We start from the raw sequence: 23,814 nt of genomic DNA on the forward strand, positions 1-23,814 counted from the left end.
GTCCGCACATTTGTATACAAAGGTTTCATTCACAGATCCCTCTGATTCAGAGCCTTCCATGTTGTCCTCCATTCACAGAACAAGTCACCCAAGTACCAATATTAAAAATAGAAAAATGAAAAATGTACACCGTCAAATTGACTTAAGCTGGTCCCTACATACATATGTTTGTATAATTGCTTGTTGTCATCCTCAGATGAGCGACTGTGTAAGTAACGTAATCGGTGGTTTGGGGCGTGAGTCCCAATCACAGTGCTCAATCCAAATCTGAACCTTTAGACAATAATCAATATAAGTCCACATATCATGGTAACAGGAAACTGTATCAGCCAGCAAGTAGAGTAATGAGACCCAGTGCTATATGAATGCAGCAAAAAAGACACTCAGTGTAATGGCAGTAGTCCATGTGTCATAATGGAATAAAGGTTAACATACCATTGTTGTATGGAGCTCGGCCATACCTAACCCTTGTGCTGCAGCACTATTCCAGGTCATCCAGTATCCCTGTGAGGGAGAAATATACTCACAGCAGGCTTGTTCCAATGCAGCGTGCAGCACGCTCAATATTCATGTAGAGGTTGAAATCCAAAGATTCCTGCGGTGCACAGCAAAATAGGGTAGAGGACCAGCAAGGTGTTGTTAAAAATCCTTTATTGAAACAGCATGGTACAGGGGACACACACTCTGACGCGTTTCGGACTGGTATAGTCCTTAGTCATAGAGCTGATCCGCACCATTCATCCCCACTGATTTAAAGGGCTAAGCCCGCCCCCCTACGTCATCGCGCTCCCTGCTTTTGGCGCGAAAATCGCTAATGTATAATCTAATTGGCTGGGACTCCCTGCGCACAGAATGACTAATTGCCGTGTATAACTTTGAAGGGGGGTGAAGTACCTCCCCCTGCGTCATCGCGCTACTCCTTTTGGCTAGAAAATCGCCAAGCTATAGCCTCATTGGCTGAGGCTCCCAGCCAATAGTAATGCCAGCTGCCCTGGGTATATCTGAGGACAGGGGGAATGACGCGCATCTGACTTCAGCGCCCAGACCCCTTTGCCGATACGTAGCACGTCGTTGCTAGGCAACGACTATAAACAACAACAGAGAGTCCTCAACACATAGCGATACATGGCTATGTAATGCAAAAAGGATGCCCAGGGAGGCAAGGAGGGATGGGAGAAGGAAAAAGGGGCGGGGGGGAAGAGAAGGGAAAAGGAATGAGAGGAAGGGGAGGGAAGGGGGAAGTGGGGAGGGGGGGGGGGGGAGGGGGGAGGGGTTTTGACTTGCAAGAAAAGCATGTGGGGATGAACTAAACAAATAAAACTAACATGATAAAAACACACATTAAATCAAGTACAACAAAACATGAATAACATACAAATGCATAATGTGGCGAATCTAAAATCTGAAATGGAGGTTACATGTGTGGATTGGGGGAGAAAAATTGTTCACCAATATTTATCATGTTAGTATATTCAACTAATGTTCTTATTGATAATTAATTTTTGGTGATACATAAGTTTTGATCTATGATTAAACATATGTCATAAAAACATGTATAATGTAATAAAGTATCCATTTGGGACAATTAATTTCTAGCTGTGTGAACAATAACCCTGGTTTTTAACGTAAGGCAAGCAATGTTATTATATGAGAATGCACTGGACATTGTATATTCATATTGCATATTATCTAGTACATTTGAATAAACGAAAGCTACTCTAGGTTTTTGGACCAAAATCTAGGGTAAGTCAGTTGATAGATTGGGCTCATTAATCCTTTTAGATCAAGTTAAAAAATGTTTGAGCTCCCAATCTTGGTTCATGCCCCTGGGTGCCAATGTCCCAAGGGCATAAATCCAGAACATCTCCCTACGGTTTAGTGATGCTTCTCTATGTCCTCCTCTAGGGTGTATAGGGATGGTCTCAATGGCACTATACGTAAGTGTTTTAGTTGATCCTGAGGGACACGTGTTAAAATGACGTGCTACCGGAAAGCGTTCATCGCTGTTCTTTATACTCCGGATGTGTTCTGTGATCCTTACTTTCAAAGCCCTAATGGTCCTGCCTATATAGCCACTTCCACATGCACATTTTAGTAAATAAATTACAAAGTTGGTGTTGCATGTCATAAATGACTCCAACCGATAAATTTGCCCTGAATTTTTAATATTGGTACTTGGGTGACTTGTTCTGTGAATGGAGGACAACATGGAAGGCTCTGAATCAGAGGGATCTGTGAATGAAACCTTTGTATACAAATGTGCGGACAACTCAGGGAGGAGGCGCAGGGCAGCATATCTATTTGATAATGTCCCCCTTGATATGGTTGAAGATAATGCTGACTTGGAACTTTACTTCACTAAATTGGAAAAAACATTGTTAACCAACATAAGACTTTGGTGGGACATTACCACACTTGACAATTATGTCCTTACAAAAAGGATTCCCAGAGGTCTACGCGTCAAAAAGACGCCATCTTTTGGATTTCCGTCTAAAGATTTCGAACAAGAATGGATTAGTACATTAGACGAATGTTCCATGAAATTAATGGACTTGATTATTAAAACAAAAATCCAAGAAAGGATAATTGTGAAGAAGAACATAAAAGACCTACAGCAGAAACTCAACACATTTAAGGAAATGGAAGATTTTCAAGTTTTGGATAAAAAGTTGTCAAAAAATGTGGAGAAAGTGGAAGGTGAAATTATGCTAAAAAAACAGCAAAAATTTGAAAGAGATCGTATTGACTACGAGCGTCACCAAGTCTACGTTTGGCAGAGACCTCCACCATCAAGAAATACTGCACGTCAGGAAGTTGGTCAAAAAGGAGTCCAGAATAATAACAATAAAAAAGACAGATCCAGAAGATCCACACCAAAAAGATCTATTCTAAAAAAATCTGCAGAAGCCTCTAGCATGTCGGACATCTCTGATGGAGAAAGCCGTCAACATACAGTATCTTTCTCCACGGATGAAGATACAGATAGATACGGCGAGAATACTGATTATGAAACCCGGAATACGAAACATGGCGAGGCATCCACATCATATGACTTGAGGAGTCAAAAGGCGTCAAAAAACTCCATAAAGGGACAAGGCGCTCGAACAAAAGACGGGGCACAAAAGAAAAGAAAAATCGACCCCTGATGGAAGACCATAACGTCATTAATATTTCAGGAATAACCATTTCAGAGGGTGAAATAGCCGTGTTGAACAAGGGCCTCAACTTCGCCCCTATGAACAACTTCAACTTGTTCAACACGGTTATTGACCTACAAAAATATGTCTGCAAATTGTCTTTAAAAAAATGCTTTGCATCAAAAGATAAATCTCTCCCTGAACCTCCTCCACTGGTTGACAGGGATCTTACAGACCCCTCTCAGACAGTCGACGACCTTCAAGTTGAGAGATTTTCTTTTAAAGAGTATGGGGTACTTCAGGATATGTTAGATCTTGAAAGAGATGATAATATTTCAGATTCCATGAGTACTGAGGAGCAGTTTTTATTTTTGAGTGGTATGAAACACACACAATTTAGGAGTAAATCCATTTTCTGTCCATCATTCTCCAAGGGTCCTCATTTACAGACCTATGAGAGGCTAGTGGAGAAAGATCTACAGGATCTTGCCAAGGGCTATATATTCACTGCTCCTTCCTTTGACAACTTATCCAAAGAAGACAGAATAAATCTTAATGCATTAAAGAAGAGGTCTGATATTGTAATCAAAAATGCGGACAAAGGGGGAGCAGTGGTTATTATGCACACGGAAGCATACCATACAGAGGCCATGAGACAGCTGTCTAATACACAGGCATATTGTAAGTTGGATAAAGATCCTACACGATCATATCTAGCAGAGATTCGTGAATTGTTTGATCTGGGCAGGGAATTGGGAGTACTCAATAGTCGTGAGTCAACATACTTATACAACCCATTCCCAACTGTGCCTATTTTTCACCATCTCCCAAAGATCCACAAAACCTTGGTTTGTCCTCCTGGCAGACCAATTATATCTAGCATTGGATCTTTGGGAGATGGTCTATCTAGGTACGTTGATTATTTCTTACAAACTCTGGTAAAAACATTACCCGCCTATTTAAGGGACTCTGCGGATTTGCTTCAAGATATTCAAAGAATTCAATGGCTCAATGGTTACACTTGGGTTACACTCGATGTAACCTCTTTATACACGATTATTGATCACACTTTGGGCACGAGAGCAATCAGTCACTTTCTTAATCATTCTAATTTAAATTTGGCACAAAACACTTTTTTGTTAGATTCGGTGATGTTTTTGTTACAACACAATTATTTTATGTTTGATTCACAATTTTATTTACAGTCACAAGGCACAGCAATGGGCACATCATTTGCACCATCATATGCAAATCTATATATGGGATTTTGGGAATCTATCTACATATTTGGTGACACTAACCCTTTTAGAGATAATATTATTTTCTACCGTCGCTTTATTGACGACTTATTATTTATCTGGAATGGGGATGATGACACTTTGCACGCTTTCTTTGAATATCTTGAGGCCAATACGTATAATTTAAGATTTACACATTGTTATAGTGACTCACAGATTGACTTCTTAGACCTACATTTGTACATTGATGTGGGTCAGAAAATACAGACTAATATCTTTAGGAAGACAAACTCTAAAAATTCCCTGCTCAGATCGAACAGTGCCCACCCAAGACCGCTTATAAAGGGAATACCAAAAGGGCAATTTCTGAGGTTAAGACGCCTATGTTCCACAAGAGAATCCTTCTTGGCACAGGCAGAGGATCTAAAGAGAAGATTCAGAGATCGTGGTTATGTAGAGAGAGATCTGGAGAGTGCATTTAATTATGCCCTAGAAACCGATCGGGAGTACCTCTTGAAAAAGAGGAACCCCAAAAAGACACTATCCAATAATATTAACAATCAGTGTCCACTGTTCATAACCACGTTCTCAAAACAAGCAGAACAGATTAGACATATACTCCAAAAACATTGGGGAATCTTAAAATTAGATACAGATTTGGATCCCTATACCACACAAAAACCTAGAATGGTATTTAAGAAAGCCAAAACCATCGGCAATTATGTATCTCCTAGTTTGTTTAAGTTAAAAGCTAAAAATACAAAACCTCTGCCTAAAGGATTCTTTAAATGTGGCCTATGTAATCTCTGCAGATACGCTGAACCATTAAAATCAGTAAGAGATGTCCATACAGGGCAAATTTATCGGTTGGAGTCATTTATGACATGCAACACCAACTTTGTAATTTATTTACTAAAATGTGCATGTGGAAGTGGCTATATAGGCAGGACCATTAGGGCTTTGAAAGTAAGGATCACAGAACACATCCGGAGTATAAAGAACAGCGATGAACGCTTTCCGGTAGCACGTCATTTTAACACGTGTCCCTCAGGATCAACTAAAACACTTACGTATAGTGCCATTGAGACCATCCCTATACACCCTAGAGGAGGACATAGAGAAGCATCACTAAACCGTAGGGAGATGTTCTGGATTTATGCCCTTGGGACATTGGCACCCAGGGGCATGAACCAAGATTGGGAGCTCAAACATTTTTTAACTTGATCTAAAAGGATTAATGAGCCCAATCTATCAACTGACTTACCCTAGATTTTGGTCCAAAAACCTAGAGTAGCTTTCGTTTATTCAAATGTACTAGATAATATGCAATATGAATATACAATGTCCAGTGCATTCTCATATAATAACATTGCTTGCCTTACGTTAAAAACCAGGGTTATTGTTCACACAGCTAGAAATTAATTGTCCCAAATGGATACTTTATTACATTATACATGTTTTTATGACATATGTTTAATCATAGATCAAAACTTATGTATCACCAAAAATTAATTATCAATAAGAACATTAGTTGAATATACTAACATGATAAATATTGGTGAACAATTTTTCTCCCCCAATCCACACATGTAACCTCCATTTCAGATTTTAGATTCGCCACATTATGCATTTGTATGTTATTCATGTTTTGTTGTACTTGATTTAATGTGTGTTTTTATCATGTTAGTTTTATTTGTTTAGTTCATCCCCACATGCTTTTCTTGCAAGTCAAAACCCCTCCCCCCCTCCCCCCCCCCCCCCTCCCCACTTCCCCCTTCCCTCCCCTTCCTCTCATTCCTTTTCCCTTCTCCCCCCCCCCCCTTCCCCCCCGCCCCTTTTTCCTTCTCCCATCCCTCCTTGCCTCCCTGGGCATCCTTTTTGCATTACATAGCCATGTATCGCTATGTGTTGAGGACTCTCTGTTGTTGTTTATAGTCGTTGCCTAGCAACGACGTGCTACGTATCGGCAAAGGGGTCTGGGCGCTGAAGTCAGATGCGCGTCATTCCCCCTGTCCTCAGATATACCCAGGGCAGCTGGCATTACTATTGGCTGGGAGCCTCAGCCAATGAGGCTATAGCTTGGCGATTTTCTAGCCAAAAGGAGTAGCGCGATGACGCAGGGGGAGGTACTTCACCCCCCTTCAAAGTTATACACGGCAATTAGTCATTCTGTGCGCAGGGAGTCCCAGCCAATTAGATTATACATTAGCGATTTTCGCGCCAAAAGCAGGGAGCGCGATGACGTAGGGGGGCGGGCTTAGCCCTTTAAATCAGTGGGGATGAATGGTGCGGATCAGCTCTATGACTAAGGACTATACCAGTCCGAAACGCGTCAGAGTGTGTGTCCCCTGTACCATGCTGTTTCAATAAAGGATTTTTAACAACACCTTGCTGGTCCTCTACCCTATTTTGCTGTGCACCGCAGGAATCTTTGGATTTCAACCTCTACATGAATATTGAGCGTGCTGCACGCTGCATTGGAACAAGCCTGCTGTGAGTATATTTCTCCCTCACAGGGATACTGGATGACCTGGAATAGTGCTGCAGCACAAGGGTTAGGTATGGCCGAGCTCCATACAACAATGGTATGTTAACCTTTATTCCATTATGACACATGGACTACTGCCATTACACTGAGTGTCTTTTTTGCTGCATTCATATAGCACTGGGTCTCATTACTCTACTTGCTGGCTGATACAGTTTCCTGTTACCATGATATGTGGACTTATATTGATTATTGTCTAAAGGTTCAGATTTGGATTGAGCACTGTGATTGGGACTCACGCCCCAAACCACCGATATCGCATCAAAGACACTGAAGGCCGGGTAAAGGTATGGCACCGTAAACATCTTCTCCCCATTCCACAAGTGGGAGATGAGGAAGCAGAAATACTGGCCACACCGCTCAACGGTGAGTCTGACTTACCAGAGATGGGTCAAGAGACTGTAAATAACGAGACCCACTCTGAAACTCCTGAAGACCCTATGGAAGGACCCTCTCAAATGGACTATTCCACAGAAGGGGCATCTCCCGGAGGAGCTACGGGTAAAGGGCCCCGTAGGCCAACGCCTACTAAGGTGGCACCAACAGGCCAGCCTTTGGATCCACAGAGCCTGAGCTTTGTGCCAAACAGAGACTGTTTAGAGACATTTCTCCCCTCAAGGGAAGAGGCTGAGCCTCAGGACTGTGTTTATTACTCCCCCGAGGGAGTTGCAGAAGAACAGCTCCGAAGGAGCCAAAGAGTCAGGTACCCTCCAAATCGGGTAACCTATGATCAAATTGGGGCACCCCATTATGAGGCTTAGCAGTGGTCTTGGAGCAAAATCCAATCTGTGATCATGATGCTCACAGAATTGTGCAACATCGTATAAAGTCAATGCGAATGTGCTAAGTTATATATTGAACTGCATTTTTATTATATAATTTCTGTAATTTCTGTACATGGTTGCGTTGTGTCACAAGCGAGGATGTTGGGGTTTTTTTTACCAGGGGGAGGATTTAGCCAGGTCCCCCCTGCCTGTCAACCCCCCTCACCTTGCTGGCGATCGCGGGGGCCGCCGAGCCCAATGGCGGTCCTGTCGGCCGATCGCAAGGTGGGAGCGGTGAGGATCCTGCTTCAGGGGGGTTGCCGGTGACGCGCGCGGCCCCCGCATGCGGCAGCCAGCCAGGGACATTGTGCATGCGCAGTGATAGCACGCAAGAGGCAGCTAATCAGCAGAGGGCTCTAGGTAAGGACTACATATCCCATGAGCCTAACGAGCACCCTACATGACCCCAGGGAGCCAATAGGGCTACGGCATCTCCCTGCAGAGGAGATTAGATACATTTTGCGGGCTCTGAGCACGTTAGTCAGTCGGCGTCAGGAGCAGCTAGGGTGCAGGAGTCAGTGACTCCCTGCACTAGGCCAGCAGCCCCCTAGGCCCCAGATAGCCCTGAGTCACCAGTAGCTTTGAGTGTTTCAGGGACAGGCCCCAGGTTAGGGAAAATAAACAAAAGTGCGCAACCCAAAAGAGACCAAATTGTGTTAAGAGACCAATGTCTATATAGTGAAACCTCTAAATTGAGTGAACCCTCCTTGATAATATATTAAAGACAATATTTCAAGCACAACCCTACTGTGGAAGTGATAAAAAATAACCATACAAAACCGTTGGTTCGTTGCGTATGCTGCTAGAGTTACAGAGTTGCTCAACACTCCAAAGAGCTAAAGACAAAAGACAAAAAAACAAGTGCAAAACGCAAATAGTGAAGTATATCAAAACTTGTTTAGTGTTAAAAAAGGGTAAGTATTCTGCGTACATCAGAAAAATAGAACATAAGCATTTCGTGTAACATTACACGAGTTACCACACAGTTGTCGACAGGACACACATGATGGAAGGGAATGTCTCAGGTAAGTGGACCTCCACACTCTCCAAGTGTCATCTGGCTTTGTAGTTGTGGTCAATCACCAGCATCCAAATCGTCTCTGGTTCACTCTCGTTGTAGTCTCCGTGCTGATAACGGGAAGTCTGTACTCCAAACAGGGCACATTATGTGTGTGTTAGGACAGAGTCTCTTAGTCCATACGAGTGTACAGGTAAACCCCGTTATAACGCGCCTCGTTATACCGCGATTCGGTTATAACGCGGTTTTCCCGTGGCTCCCGTTTAAAAAAAAAACACACACTGCTCATTGCTCACACTGCACACACTGACACACACTGCACACACACTGCTCATTGCTCACACTGCACACACTGCTCATTGCTCACACTGCACACACTGCTCACACTGACACACACTGCTCATTGCTCACACTGCACACACTGCTCACACTGACACACACTGCACACACACTGCTCATTGCTCACACTGCACACACTGACACACTGCTCATTGCTCACACTGCACACTGCACACACACTGCTCACACTGACGCACACTGCACACTGCACACACACACTACTCATTGCTCACACTGCACACACTGACACACTGTTCATTGCTCACACTGCACACTGCACACACACTGCTCACACTGACACACACTGCACACTGCACACACACACAACCCCCCCCCCCTCCCAATACACATATACATAAATCAGCCTTACCTTGGGGATGATTGGTGAGGCATGTGGCTGCAGGGGGGGGGGCTGCGTGCCGGTGGGGGTGGTGCTGCGGTGGAGGGAGGTGATGGCTGTGGGGGCCCCCGATGCTGCGGGGGCTGGTGTAATGGCCCGGTGCAGCGCGGGGGGGCAGGTAGGTCACACACTCTCACACACTTACACACAACAGCACCAACACCCGCTCCCCGCCTCCTCCTGCGCAGGCAGCAGGGACAACGGTGGGGAGAAGCTGAAGTGGGGACCGGAGGGGCATCCCCCTCCCATCTCCTGTCCCGCGGGCTGTCACGCGGTGACTGGGGGAAGCCGGGACAGGAGGGGCATCCCCCCTCCCATCACGTGGTGACAGGGGGAATCCGGGACCGGAGGGGCATCCCCCCTCCCATCTCCTGTCCCGCGGGGTGAATATGCGCTGATGCGGCGGCCATTTTTTTTCCCACGACCCCGTTACTAACGCGGTGGTCTCAGGGTGGACCCCGAGGACCACGTTATAATGGGCTTTACCTGTATATCGATAACGGGCAAAACACCACAGCGTGTCAGCATCCACGCCTAACAGTCTGTCGATCAGCAATGACGTTACACTTCGCGCATACGTGTGACATCACACAAAGGGCATACCTCCAACGGGAGACACCCGGCGGAATAACTTGTGCACAAAATAGCACGGAAATAACATAAAAAGGTATCAATAAAAGCAGTAATCCTATGCGTTTCATAGCTAAAATGCTACTTCTTCAGGGATATCCAAGTGCACCAACTATACTATATTATACTAACACGGGGTAGCATCCTGCGAGACGCAGTAGTTAGTGTCTCCTCTAGGGAGGGACACCTGTTGATTATTTGCACAAGTATGTTTGCACTAGTAAAGTCATTGGTTGTTTTACATGTGTGTGGAATATATACATATTGTCCTGCAATTAACCACTCCCCCTCTGGTGGGAGCCATCGCAGGTGGAGGCGCTGCACCGAGTATGAGGTTACTCATATTATTTATGCGTGCCCCAGGATCCCCGTAGCGGAGGTTTAGGCCTCCTGTGAGCCTAAAAGGTAAAGCACCACACCTGGTAACATTAGGTTCCCCGCACACACACTATATGCGATTGGGTGGAGGAATACCTGTTACATATATATATATATATATATATACACACACAGTGGTTGACAAATCACCAAAAAATCTACTCGCCACCTAGTACCAAACGTGTGCTGCTTGGGCCAATATTTACTCGCCCGGGGGTTAAATCCATTCTCCCGGAGCAAATGTATAGGTTTGTCGAACACTGTATATATATATAGCACCACCAGAGGGTTACCTTTTACCTTGACCTCTGGTTAACTGATTATTTAATCACACAAGGGTGATTTGATTGCGGCATCTATTGTGTGTTCCATATATTAATTTAGACTGGCCTTTCAGTCATTTCCAGGTGCCTGCTCAATCATCCCAGTGTGATATTAAATTTTTACAATGGACTTTGCTGGCAAAGAGTCTAAGCGTCTTGCTAATGCTGCAAGGATTTTCTCTATTACTGATAATATTGTGGATTTGACACAGCATCCCAGTGTGACTTCAGACCAGGATCAAATCAGGGAACTTACGTTATTAATGAGGAAAAGATTAAGAGTCTGGTGGAATAAAATAGCCCTATGTAATTATTTAGATTATAAAATGATACCTAGAGGGCTCAGAATACAAACTTTTCCATCATTCGCCTTTAATGACCCTGGTCTGAAAGAACGCTGGGAATGTGCTCTTAACACCTGTTCTGTTGAACTTATCAATACATTAATTGTTAATGATGAGGCAAGTCTCACAGAAACTACATCTGCAATTGATTCTTTACGTAAGGATATGGAATATATGGATAAAAGTGTTTTTGATACAATTGAAATTGAACTCGATAAATATGAAGGTGAAATCGAATTGATGAAAAAGGGTAAATTTGATAGAGACTTATCTGATTATAAGTTAGGTAAAGTCTATAAATGGAGCCATTCTAAACCAGGCTACCGCAAGAAAAAGAGGAATCTCAAATCAGGAACCTCTGTATCAGCAGGATCTACTACCTCAGAAATGGACTCCTCTGATTGTGACACAGTGAATCCAGCATCTACGGCAACGGGATCAGTTCCTTTTTTATACCAAGGACCAATGGGCACAGGAGGAGGAGGACGAGGCGGGGGAGCAGGAAGCCTAAGGGACAGGGACCAGTTTGGTTACAAGTTCCAGAGGGGCAAGCATCAACGGAAGTAAAACCCCTTGCTGTCGTTAATCTATCTGAAACAACGCTCAGTCCAATTCAGATCCAAGTGTTAGAACGTGGCTTATCGTTTGCTCCCACACACTATTGTGTCGCTTTTGAATGGATTAAGGATGTCCAACTTTTTTGCTTCACAAGCATTTCCTTAAAGTACCTACTGAGGAGGAATTATTAGAATCTGGGAAAGTTATTTCATCCTTAGGTTCCCTGCCGTCCCTGCAAGATTCAGATGTGGTGATCCCTGATACCAATGAACTCGGTCCTGTGTCTAACTTCAAGGCAAAATCTGTCTTCTGCCCTCCTATCCAGGCAGTATCACAGGTGGAGGTATTTTCCAACATGGTAATCCGTGATATTAATGATTTATCTGATTTTGCAGGTTCAAGTAACATTTCTAGGCAAGAATGGTTAGCAATTAAAGAACTTCAATCTCTGCCAGACATAATAATTAAGCCTTCCGATAAGGGGGGCAATATTGTTTTATGGCCTAGAAGGTTATATGAAGTGGAGGCATTCAAACAGCTTCGTAACAAACAGTGTTACAGGGAATTGCAGGGTGACCCTACCACCAAGTTCAAGGAAGAGCTTGACGCTCTGGTTCATGAGGCATTGACTGAGGGTGTAATTACTAGACGTCATTATGACGGTCTAATTACTAAGTACCCAATTACACCGACATTATATCTTCTGCCCAAGATCCACAAAAACCTCTCCCACCCCCCAGGAAGACCAATCGTATCAGGTATAGGAGGGCTATGTGAGCCCATAAGCCGTTTCATTGATGCATTTTTACGCTCATCTGTAGAAACTTTACCTTCGTATCTCAGGGACAGCATGGATATACTCTCAAGGCTTGATAACGTGTTTGTTGACAACGACACTATATTAGCCACCTGTGACGTTGAAACGTTATATACTTGTATCCGCCATGAAGATGGCATCTTTGCCACAAAATTCTTTATATCCATGCTGAACCTGAGTACAAATTTAACGAATACATTAATACATCTCCTGGATTTTGTACTAAGACATGATTATTTTTTATTTAAAAATACTTTTTATTTACAGATCAGAGGAACGGCTATGGGTGCAACATGTGCGCCCTCCTATGCAAATCTTTTCCTGGGGTGGTGGGAACGTGAAGAGGTCTTTTCTGAAGCCAATAGTGAGTACACGTCCCATCTGCTGTTGTGGTTGAGATACATCGATGATATTTTCATTCTATGGCAGGGCACTGCATTAATGTTGCAACAGTTCATCGATGTTCTCAATCACAACAGCATTAACATCAGGCTCACCTACACCTCGAGTACTACTAATGTTAAATATCTTGACCTCAGTATTAGCATCGCCTCTGATGGTCGTGTAGTGACTGACATTTTCCGTAAAACGACATCTTGTAACACCTTACTGCACGCCAGCAGCTTTCATCCTGCTCATCAGATAAGGGGCATCCCCAATGGCGAATTTATCAGACTTCGCCGTAATTGCTCAACTATGGAGACATTTAATACCCAATCCATAGATATGAGCAAAAGATTTAAGGCAAGGGGTTATAGCCAATCGGCCATAAAACGGGGTCTTAACAACAGTCAAAAACTAAACAGACAAACTCTACTGCAACCTAAACCTAAACCAACACCAACTAAAACAATAAGGTTCATTGGAACTTACAATAATAAATGGAACAGTCTCAAAAACATCCTTCAAAAACACTGGGACATACTTTTGGCAGATCAAGATCTCCGGGCTATTCTGGGTGACAGAGTTAGCCTCACTAGTAGGAGAGCACCTAACCTAAAGAACCTGCTGGTCAGGAGTCATTACACTACCCCTCCAAAAGTTACTTTCCTCAACCAAGTAAGCTTAAAAGGTTTCTACAAATGTGGACATTGTTCCGCGTGTAGACACATGAAGCAGACTGATGTCTTTCATAACTCTAAAGGCACCAGAAACTTCAGAATCTTTTATTTTCTAAACTGTAAATCCAAGAATGTCATCTACCATCTGAACTGTCCCTGCGGTCTGATTTACATTGGCATGACCACCAGGGAATTTCGTGTAAGGGTTTTGGAGCACACACGTAACATTAAAAATGCAACTAAAGACCTGGCGTGCTTCAAAAAAATCACTAGTGTGGCAAGCCATTTTCGTGATGTGCACAAATCTGACCCCTCATCCCTGGTGGCCTTTGCCATTGATAAAATCAACATAGGCATCCGCGGCGGTAATGTGGAGCAGCTCCTACTGCAAAAAGAATGCAGATGGATAGTTCAATTAGGGACCATGATTCCAACTGGATTAAATGATTACCTCAGTTTTGCAATGTTCCTTTAGCTTTTCACTCATTTAGAGACTCTGTCTTGTTTTATGTAACTTACCCTGCTTTCCCTAGAAATCTTTTATTAAGTCTCAATCACAGCTTATGGTTCATCTCTCCTTTGATCCTCCATATTTTATGTCTCTGTGTAGTATTGTCAATACTTGGTATCTAACTTAGTATAATGCCATTTCATTGGACATTCTTCAAGATATTGTCAATTTAATCACTCTTCAAATTAGCTTTACTTATATTTTTATTCATGCCTCCTTGCTTTACAACACTCTGCTTAGCAATTATGCTGATTTTTAATCACATTATGCCACTTCCTGTGTCTTTTTATGTCTGTCTCTTTAAGGATTACTGCCTCCAAAGTTCTGCTCACTTCCACATAGCAACAGCTGACACGGTTCTATTTTTCAGAATTTCTTATTGGCTGTTGGTCACGAGTGAACTTTTGGCGGGAAAACGGAGCCCTTTAAGAGTGTTTGTTTATGCTGACACTGTATGCTCCCGGAAGAAGCCTTTTTGGCGAAACGGCCGTAGGAGCAGAGCTGTGACAGCACCCCTCCATCCTGTGACCCGTGTGCCTTACCATACTGCGTGAGACTTTCCTCCGTTTTACTGCTGATGTCCCACTGCAAGACTTTGGTCTTTATCATCTGATTCTCCTGCTGCCTGACTGAGTAACGCTGGTATTTATCACTGGATTTCCTCAGTGCTTTGTGCACACCACACACAGCAGTGCTCTATGTCCCTGTGTTATTCACACACCACCACTGCTCATTATTTTTGAGCTCTGTATCTCAGGGGACTTTATATGAGCGCTACCAGTGCACTTTATAGATCTACCACTGCTGCTACTTATCTTACATGTGCAGCTCAATTTGGGCATCACTTTATTCAGCTGATTTACAGCACATTTAATGGTCACAACTTTATGTATTTCTAGCTATGTGCCTACTGTAACTATCTCTCATCATCATTAAGAGGTTTATGTATATTTACTACAATATATATCCAATCTTTTTCTTGTGGTTTGTATCTACTTACCATTTATATTCATTGCTACTCTTGTTCTGGATCGGCCGATCTCAGTAAACATTACTTGGGGAGAAATATTTTTCCCCTAGTTCTGTTATGTTATATTTGTAATGATATATTGTTACCCTGCTTTGGCTCTTATCAGACCAATTGTACCTCTTTGATGTTTTTACGTTGTGTCGCATAGCGATCTGACATGTGATTTGTGTGGGTCTGTCTTTTGTGTTTTTTATACTCTTTGTTAATAAAGTCCATTTCTATTTTTCACAATTCAGCATTTGAGTGCACCTTTTTGACCCTACTCTCCCTCCTTTTTAGTCATATTATTCCTTTGGGTCGGTAGCACCACCAGAGGGTTACCTTTTACCTTGACCTCTGGTTAACTGATTATTTAATCACACAAGGGTGATTTGATTGCGGCATCTATTGTGTGTTCCATATATATATATATATATATATATATATATATATATATATATATATATATATATATATATATTACATACACACACACACACACATTTACTACATTCTCTGTATCCAAGTTATACAGTGTTTCCCCTTCCAGACATCAGACAGTGATTAACTCTTTTCTGGAAGGAGTTACACAAAACATTACACATATTGGCCAAAATGAGCCTCACACTGGCGGCCATTACACACAGTTTTGGGACAGTCTGCCAGGCTTCACCTTTATAATGGGAGGCTGACTACCCCTCCGTGACATCTCACCCTTTTAGATAAAGGCTCTGGGGCAGCCACCACATCAACTATTGTGTCATTCGGGAGAAGGAGTGGCTCAGTGAGTAAAGACCCACTGGCATTGAGAGTGAGTTTGAAGCCTGGTTCAATTCCTGGTGTCAACTTCTTGTGACCTTGGGCAAGTCACTTTATTTCCCTGTGCCTCAGGCACAAACAACATAGATTGTAAGCTTCAAAGGACAGGGACTGTGTCTGCAAAATGTCCCTGCAAAGTGCTACATAAAACCAGCAGCGCTATACAAGAACGTACTATTATTTTTATTATTAGAATTATTATTATTTTCTGGGGATAGTGATCCTGATGTAAAGATGTTAAAAGTTCTGGTCTCTGGTGACAATGGTCACAAAACATGGCAGTTCCTATACAAAGTGCTAATAGTGACATTACATAGTTATGTAACACACAGGGTGACTAATAACCTAATCTTCCATTAATATCACATACGTATTTTTTAATAACTGACATATAAACATATTTATAATACTTCCCAATTGTATTATAAAGCTTAAACAAAATAGTTGTTTGATTATTACATTATTAAAATATATTTACTGTCATTCACATGATGTGTATGTTACTATGATTTTGTTTTTAGAAAACATAATGTTACATACATATATATTTCTAAACTATTCATTTGCAGAACAGATGGAATACAAATCTTTTCGAATCTCCCATTTAATAACCAATATTCATAACTGACAATGGAATAATACAGAGCTTAGTACCGGGGAAATGGAACAACATGAAATAGCAATGTACACTGCACAGGAATTATTGTGCTACTTGTACATATATAGTGAATCCCGAGACCATGTTTATATATTTATATGCACATTATTTTAAACTGATACTGTAGAATAATATGTCCTTAGTGTCACTGTATGAGGATGGAGGTTGCACATTTAGTCTGAGCAAAGTAAAAGTGACAGAAATAGACAGATATGAATGAAATCTGGCAAATCCCGGGCTACAGAGCCGAACTTTCACCCATTATTCCTAATTGTGTTTGTACTTTCCCAGCAGAAAAATGATACAGCAGTGAAGAGAATATAATTCCTTACAAATTGCATGCAAGAAGGGGGGATGTTAGTAATAATTAGGGGATAAAATGCACTTTTCTTGCAGCCTCAGAAACACAAAGTCAGAGCAGTGTTTGTGATCCGGGAGGATGAGAGTCAGGGGCGGGGCTTAGTGATTATACCCAATGAAAGAGAAGCTCACTCCGATAACTAACCAATCACAGAGCAGCAGGCTCTCTATATAAGTCCCGGCAGGTCCCGGCCCCCAGTATAACTTTCTGTCAGTGTGTTGGGGGATTTTACCTGCAGCTGCAATGGCCGAGACCGCTCCTGCTCCTCCAGCTGAAAGCGCCGCCAAGAAGAAGCAGCCAAAGAAAGCGTCCGGAGCCTCGAAAAGCCGCCCAGCAAAGTCCGGTCCCAGCGTGTCCGATCTGATAGTGAGAGCTGTGTCCGCCTCTAAGGAGCGCAGCGGGGTCTCCCTGTCAGCTCTGAAGAAGGCTCTGGCTGCAGGAGGCTACGATGTGGAGAAGAATAACAGCCGCCTGAAGCTGGCTCTCAAGGGCTTGGTGAGCAAGGAAACCCTGATCCAGCTGAAAGGGAGCGGAGCCTCCGGATCGTTCAAGCTGAATAAGAAGCAGTTGGAGAGCAAGGAGAAAGCGGCCAAGAAAAAGGAAACGGGGAAACCCAAGAAGCCAGTGGCAAAGAAACCCGCCAAGTCCCCCAAGAAACCCAAAAAGGCTCTGGCGGGAGTGAAGAAAAGCCCCAAAAAGGTCAAGAAACCGGCGGCCGCCAAGAAGCCAGCAAAAAGCCCGAAGAAGTCTAAAGCTGCCAAGCCCAGGAAGGCTGTGAAGAGCCCGGCGGCTAAAAAGGCTGCGAAGCCAAAAGCTGCTAAGAGTCCAGCTAAGGCCAAGGCAGCCAAACCCAAAGCAGCAAAGCCCAAGAGGGCGGCAGCTCCTAAGAAGTGAGACCGACAACTTCAGCCTCTTACAAACACAAAGGCTCTTTTAAGAGCCACCACAACCCCACATAGAGAGCTGTGCACATGGTGTGTAACTGTGAATGTTTCTCCAACTTGTCCCATGCAGGGGTTTGTGTTACACTGCCAGAGCACAAGTGTATATGCATTGATACTGCGAGCACTGTAAGGTGCATGTGTAAGTTTGTAGTCCCTAACCTATTGCACGAATAAATGTTTCTCAGACAAACTGACATATTAGGTGACATTATGGTTTTGTTTGTGTCTACATAATATTCACAAACATGGTTTATATAAAATTAAAATAAAAAAAACGTAGTTTACATCAGAAAAACTTATTTATCACTGTTATAAAAAAAAGTGTTTACATCACATTGACAGCATCAAGCACATGCTATTTCATAACATTTCAGTTTGATCACCAGTGGCACATTGGAGGGGGGACATTTACAGGTTTGTCTTTATGTGCACACATATACATTATGAAATGGTGACAATGAATACATAAATATTGAAGGTGCGTTTATCTATATTGTCACACATCAAGTACAAGGATAACACACTTCTTTAATTCTCTATATTGAGATCAGTATCCGTGTGTTAATATTGATCAGGCAATTTCATTGAAAATGTGGTGGCTCTTAAAAGAGCCTTTGTTTTTCGGGTGTAAATGAAGTCAGGGTGCAGCCGGCCTAAGCTCTCTCCCCTCTGATCCTGCAGGCTAGCTGGATGTCCTTGGGCATGATGGTAACCCTCTTGGCGTGGATAGCGCACAGGTTGGTGTCCTCGAAGTGCCCCACCAGATAAGCCTCACTGGCCTCCTGCAGAGCTATGACAGCCGAGCTCTGGAAGCGCAGGTCAGTCTTGAAGTCCTGGGCGATCTCCCGGACCAGGCGCTGGAAGGGCAGCTTGCGGATGAGCAGCTCGGTGGACTTCTGGTAGCGGCGGATCTCCCTGAGAGCCACAGTACCGGGCCGGTAGCGGTGAGGCTTCTTCACTCCGCCGGTGGCCGGAGCACTCTTTCTGGCAGCCTTGGTCGCTAGCTGCTTACGGGGAGCCTTCCCTCCGGTGGATTTCCGGGCGGTTTGCTTGGTCCGGGCCATCCTGTGCTGCTGTGACAGTGCGCATCTCCGGTCAGGAACTAATAAAGAAAAAACTGACCGTTCTGTTCTTACTGACAGATTAAATCTGTCAGTGGTGATATTGGATACCGAGGCTTGAGCCTCATTACTCCAAGTTCTCTTCTTGAGTGTATTGTCGCACACTTTAGGAAGCTTCTTGATCTGTGTTACTTGCCACAGTTGAGTTGGTTTCACAGGGTCAGTGCTGTGATGGGTCGTGGGTAGCAGTCAAATGGGTTTGCAGAGATCGCAGCAAGCTTCTTGATCAGCGGGTTTGAGTTCTGGTCCAGTTCCTTGTAGAATTTTTTGTTGAGCTTCTTTAGATGTTCATCTAACATCTCGATGCCCAGTTCCCTATGAAGGTCTGCTATTCTTGTAGGAAGTGGAGCGTTGGACGCAATCCGCAGCGCCTTGTTCTGTAATTTTTGGAGAGATGATCTTTGCCGTTGGTGGCAACCACTCCACACCGGGGAGGCGTATGTCATTGTGGGTCTAATGATTGCCTTGATCACATTGACTTTGCTCTTGATGGGCATGGTCCTTGTCTTCAGCAGGGGGTACAGTGCTGCCAGCTTGGTTGTTGCCTTCTGTTGGATCTTCTCAATGTGGTTTCTCCAGCTTAGCTTGCTATCTAGGATTACCCCTAGGTAAGAGCTGTTTGGCTCCCATTTGATAGCCTCTCCGTTGAGGGTGATTGGCGGGTGTGCCTTGATCCTCTTTTTGGTAAACAGTGTAGCTGTAGTCTTGCTGGAGTTCAGTCCTACTTGCCAGTCGCTGTACCATGTTGATAGCATGTCTAGTGCTTTCTGTATGTTCTTAGCTACTTCTTTCTCTCTGAAGGACTGGCAGATGACTGCCACATCATCTGCGTAGAGTGCCAGTTGAGTCTTGTGGAGGTCTGTGGGGATGTCATTCATGAAGAGGTTGAACATGAAAGGTCCCAGGACTGATCCCTGTGGCACGCCTGCGCGGATGGGGCGCGTTGTTGAGAGCTCTTCCCGCACAGCCACGTGGAATGTGCACTCCCGCAAGTAGCTTGCAGTCAGCTTAATCAGGTAGTTTGGGAATTTCAGGTTGATCATTTTGTGCAGTAGTCCTTCATGCCAAACTCTGTCAAACGTTTTGGCCACGTCCAAGAAGACAACTCTAGTTGATTTGTGGATGTTGAATCCATGGCTTATTATGTCAACGACTCGCAGCAGCTGATGGTTGGTTGAGTGGTCCTTCCGGAATCCAAAATTGCTCATTTAGTAGAATGTTTTTACCAGAGGCAAAGTGGCGGAGGCGCGTAAGAATAACTTTTTCCAGGAGTTTCGACAGTCCAGAGAGCAGGCTTATCGGACGGTAGTTTGCAGGATCCCTCAGTGGTTTTCCAGGCTTTGGAAATACAATGACCTTGGCTTCCTTCCAGGATTGAGGAAAGTGCTGGAGCCGCATGCATGCATTGAAGATTTCTGTGAGGCATTCCATGGCTGCCGGCGGAAGCTTCTTGATTGCCAGGTTGGTAATTCCGTCACTTCCTGGTGCTTTGCCATTTGCCAGCTTTTCTGCAAGTTGCGTTATCTCAGTCCTGGTGCATCCTTCAAGGTTTTCCGCTTCGGTCTCTGGTAGGTGCTCGGTAAGATGCCTGTTAACTACTTGCTAAACTTCCCGTGCTATTTTGCTGGCTTGGTTAGGCCTAAAAGTTGTCTCCAGTGTGTCAGCGAGAACCTCTGCCTTGTCCTTGTTGCTACATGCCAGGTGGGTCTGGCCCTGGATAGGTGGATTTGGCTCTTTCTTCCCGGTCAGGCGTTGGGTCATTCTCCAAACAGAGTTGTCGGATTCCTTCAGCTTGGCTGCTGCGGCCTCCCACCACTCCACCCGGTGTTGGCTGATTTGCTGTCGCAGTAGTCTGGCAAGTTAGTTGTACTTTACCAGAAGTATTCTTTTCTTGGGGTTGAGGAGGAGCGCTGGATCTCGTGATATGTAAAAAAATATAAAAATATATATAGTGCAGATGGTATTTCACTGCTTTAAACAATGTGTAACATAAGAAATGAACTCACAAAAATCGTATAAAATCACTGCATGTCAGAGATCCTTCTCTCTCTGACTGGAGCCCTTTGTGTTACTGGAGTCTGTATCCTCTCAGTGAAGTGGATGATATGAAAAATAAAGAAAGCCACAAATAGTGCAAATAGTATGAACTATACAAATGTATTGTGCACAGGTTATCAGGAAACTCACATTTTCCAATATAAAGTTGGGTGGTGGAGAGAACCGCCAATAGAAGCAGGCTGCTGCAGCAGTGAAATACCATCTGCACTATATATATTTTTATATTTTTTTACATATCACGAGATCCAGCGCTCCTCCTCAACCCCAAGAAAAGAATACTTCACATCCTGGGATTAGGAACGATCCCATCAGAGGAAGTTGAGCTGCTGCTGTACACTGTTTTTTATTTTATTTTATTTCACTATATGGTGATAGGTTTATTGTGTGTACTTAAGGTGTGTCACTTATCACACTGATTACTATATTGTTTAGGAAGCGCCCAGTCCATCCACTCCCCCCACTCCCCCACCCACTTTACCAGAAGGTCAGGTGTGCGGAACTTTTGCCACTGGCGTCGGGCCCTGTTTTTCTCAGCAATTGCTTGCTTGATCCCGCTCGGTAGGTCGTAGATGGAGCAGCGTTTGGGCATCTGTTTCGGGACGCTGTGCTCTATTGCATGTTGGACTGCGGTAGTAAAGGTGTTAACAGCATCATCAATGTCTCCGTTGGTGTCCAAGGGGCGGGGGTTTGTGATGTTGCTCAACTCTTCTTTGTACAGGCTCCAGTTCGCCCTGGTGAAATTGTACCTGGGTGTTTGCTGGTGGGTTTCCATCTCGTCGCCAACAGTAATGGTAACTGGGTTGTGGTCTGAGGTCAGTTCCGCCAGGGTTTCCAACTGGACAGAATGTTTCACGTTCTTCAGTAAGACAATGTCCAGGACATCTGGTGTGGCTTGCAGTGCCTGGGTAGTGGGTGGGTTCTGTAGGGCCAGCCACTACAAAGTCAATCTCCTTTGAGTAAGCAAGAAGAGCTTGTCCCCTGGAGTTTGCTGTCCTTGAATTCCAGCACCGGTGTTTGGCATTTAGATCTCCCCCGATGATGGTTGGGACAGTGGAGTCCAGCAGAGCTTCCAAGTCTCCCAAATGTAGCTTCACATTAGGGGGGCAGTAGGTGGCAATTAGTCGCAGTGGTCCTGTTGCAGTCTTTACCTGTACTCCAGTGGCTTCAATACTCCGGAGGGGTGGTAGTGCAATCTCATTATGGCTGGCCCGTGCGTTAACAATCACATAAAGAAAAAACTGCTGTAGCTGGGTATTTATGGACTGCAGATCGCTGTGATTGGCTGCTTTGGTCCCGCCCTTCACTCTGATTGGTTCTATGAAAGCCGTTGCGATGTTCAAAAACCCCGCCTCAGACCGATATCGTCCTAATAAAGTTATTATTTATTTAGTGCTTGTAAGTGGGACAATTAAAAAGATTTAATGTGATAACATTAGTGTTTGCACAGATACAACACAGAGCTCTCTGACATGGAACATGTACTTATACCAAGTATTCAAATGATTTTTAATCGGTGAAATGTAATATGAGGGGTTTTCTTTCCCAGATCATTGCTTCAATGGGACTTTCTTGGTTCATCTTCTTCTAATGTTCACATTGTGTTATTATTATAAACCCGAACACAGAGACACAAAGAAGCGGAACCGCGCGGCTCGTTTCCTTAATGCCTGCAGTTCCCAGATCACAACACGGTGGCAGTGCTGCGCTATTAATGGGGCTTCCCTAAATGTCTTCTCACTGTCACTGCTCTGTGTGATCTGATCAGCTCCTAACCGGGCTCTTTGGCTTCCTTCTAAGGCCTCGGTCCCAATGCGCTCGTTGGCGTGGGCGGCCATGTCGCCTGATACCATTAATCCTATTGTACAGACATTGTCTACAAGTGAACAAACACAACTATTGGACTTGATGTCACTAATGGATGAGGGCATTACCAATACCAACGAGAGTATATCTATACAACATTCATTATTCAAACCTAATTCTGTTTTTCACCCTTATCATTCTAGGGGACACCATATTGATATATTCAATAAACTGGTCGAAAGGGAATTTCAAACTTTGGGACAAGGGAAAGGATTTCTCACGAATAAGAACTCTAACCTAACTGCACAGGAAAGACATGCGCTAAAAACGCTACAATTAAATCCTAATATAATTATACGTGAAGCAGACAAGGGTGGAGGTATAATACTTCAAGACAGAGTAGATTATTGCAGAGAAGCGGTCAGACTATTGTCTGATCCACTGTCCTATTGCAAATTACCCAGAGACCCCACAGCTGCATTCAAACTAGAACTAAATGTACATTTGGAATCCGCCCTAACATCAGGCGTACTTAACAAAAAAGAGTTTGAATTTTTATGCTGCACGGCTCCCACCATCCCTATTATGTACCATTTGCCCAAGATTCACAAATCACTCACTAATCCACCTGGGCGACCCATTATTTCGGGTATTAATTCTCTTACTGTCAACCTTTCTTCTTATGTAGATTATTTTCTTCAACCTTTAGTACCACTATTACCTTCACATTTACTCGACACTACTTCTCTTCTCACTATTCTTACAGATTTCACATGGAAATCTTCTTATCATCTAGCCACTCTTGATGTTCAATCACTTTATACCTCTATCCCACACGAAGGGGGTTTGGATGCTATTGATCACTTTTTGGCACTACACGGCACTTTACCTTTTCTCCAACGTAGGTTTATCCACGGC

The 23,814-nt window shown here is 43.8% G+C and overlaps 2 protein-coding genes across 2 annotated transcripts; one reads left to right on the top strand and one right to left on the bottom strand.

The window, feature by feature from the left end:
- The first annotated feature begins 17,187 nt into the window (after positions 1-17,187).
- Positions 17,188-17,949, top strand: LOC142473732 (histone H1A-like). Its single transcript, XM_075580769.1, has one exon. The coding sequence runs from the start codon at positions 17,214-17,216 to the stop codon at positions 17,862-17,864; it is 651 nt and encodes a 216-aa protein (XP_075436884.1). The 5' UTR covers positions 17,188-17,213; the 3' UTR covers positions 17,865-17,949.
- A 618-nt stretch (positions 17,950-18,567) lies between these two features.
- LOC142473723 (histone H3-like) lies at positions 18,568-18,978 on the bottom strand. The gene has a single exon (XM_075580761.1). It carries the CDS (start codon positions 18,976-18,978, stop codon positions 18,568-18,570), a length of 411 nt encoding a protein of 136 aa, XP_075436876.1.
- Positions 18,979-23,814: the final 4,836 nt, after the last annotated feature.

Source organism: Ascaphus truei (genome assembly GCF_040206685.1).
Source record: "Ascaphus truei isolate aAscTru1 chromosome 12 unlocalized genomic scaffold, aAscTru1.hap1 SUPER_12_unloc_5, whole genome shotgun sequence".
Lineage (NCBI taxonomy): Eukaryota > Metazoa > Chordata > Amphibia > Anura > Ascaphidae > Ascaphus > Ascaphus truei.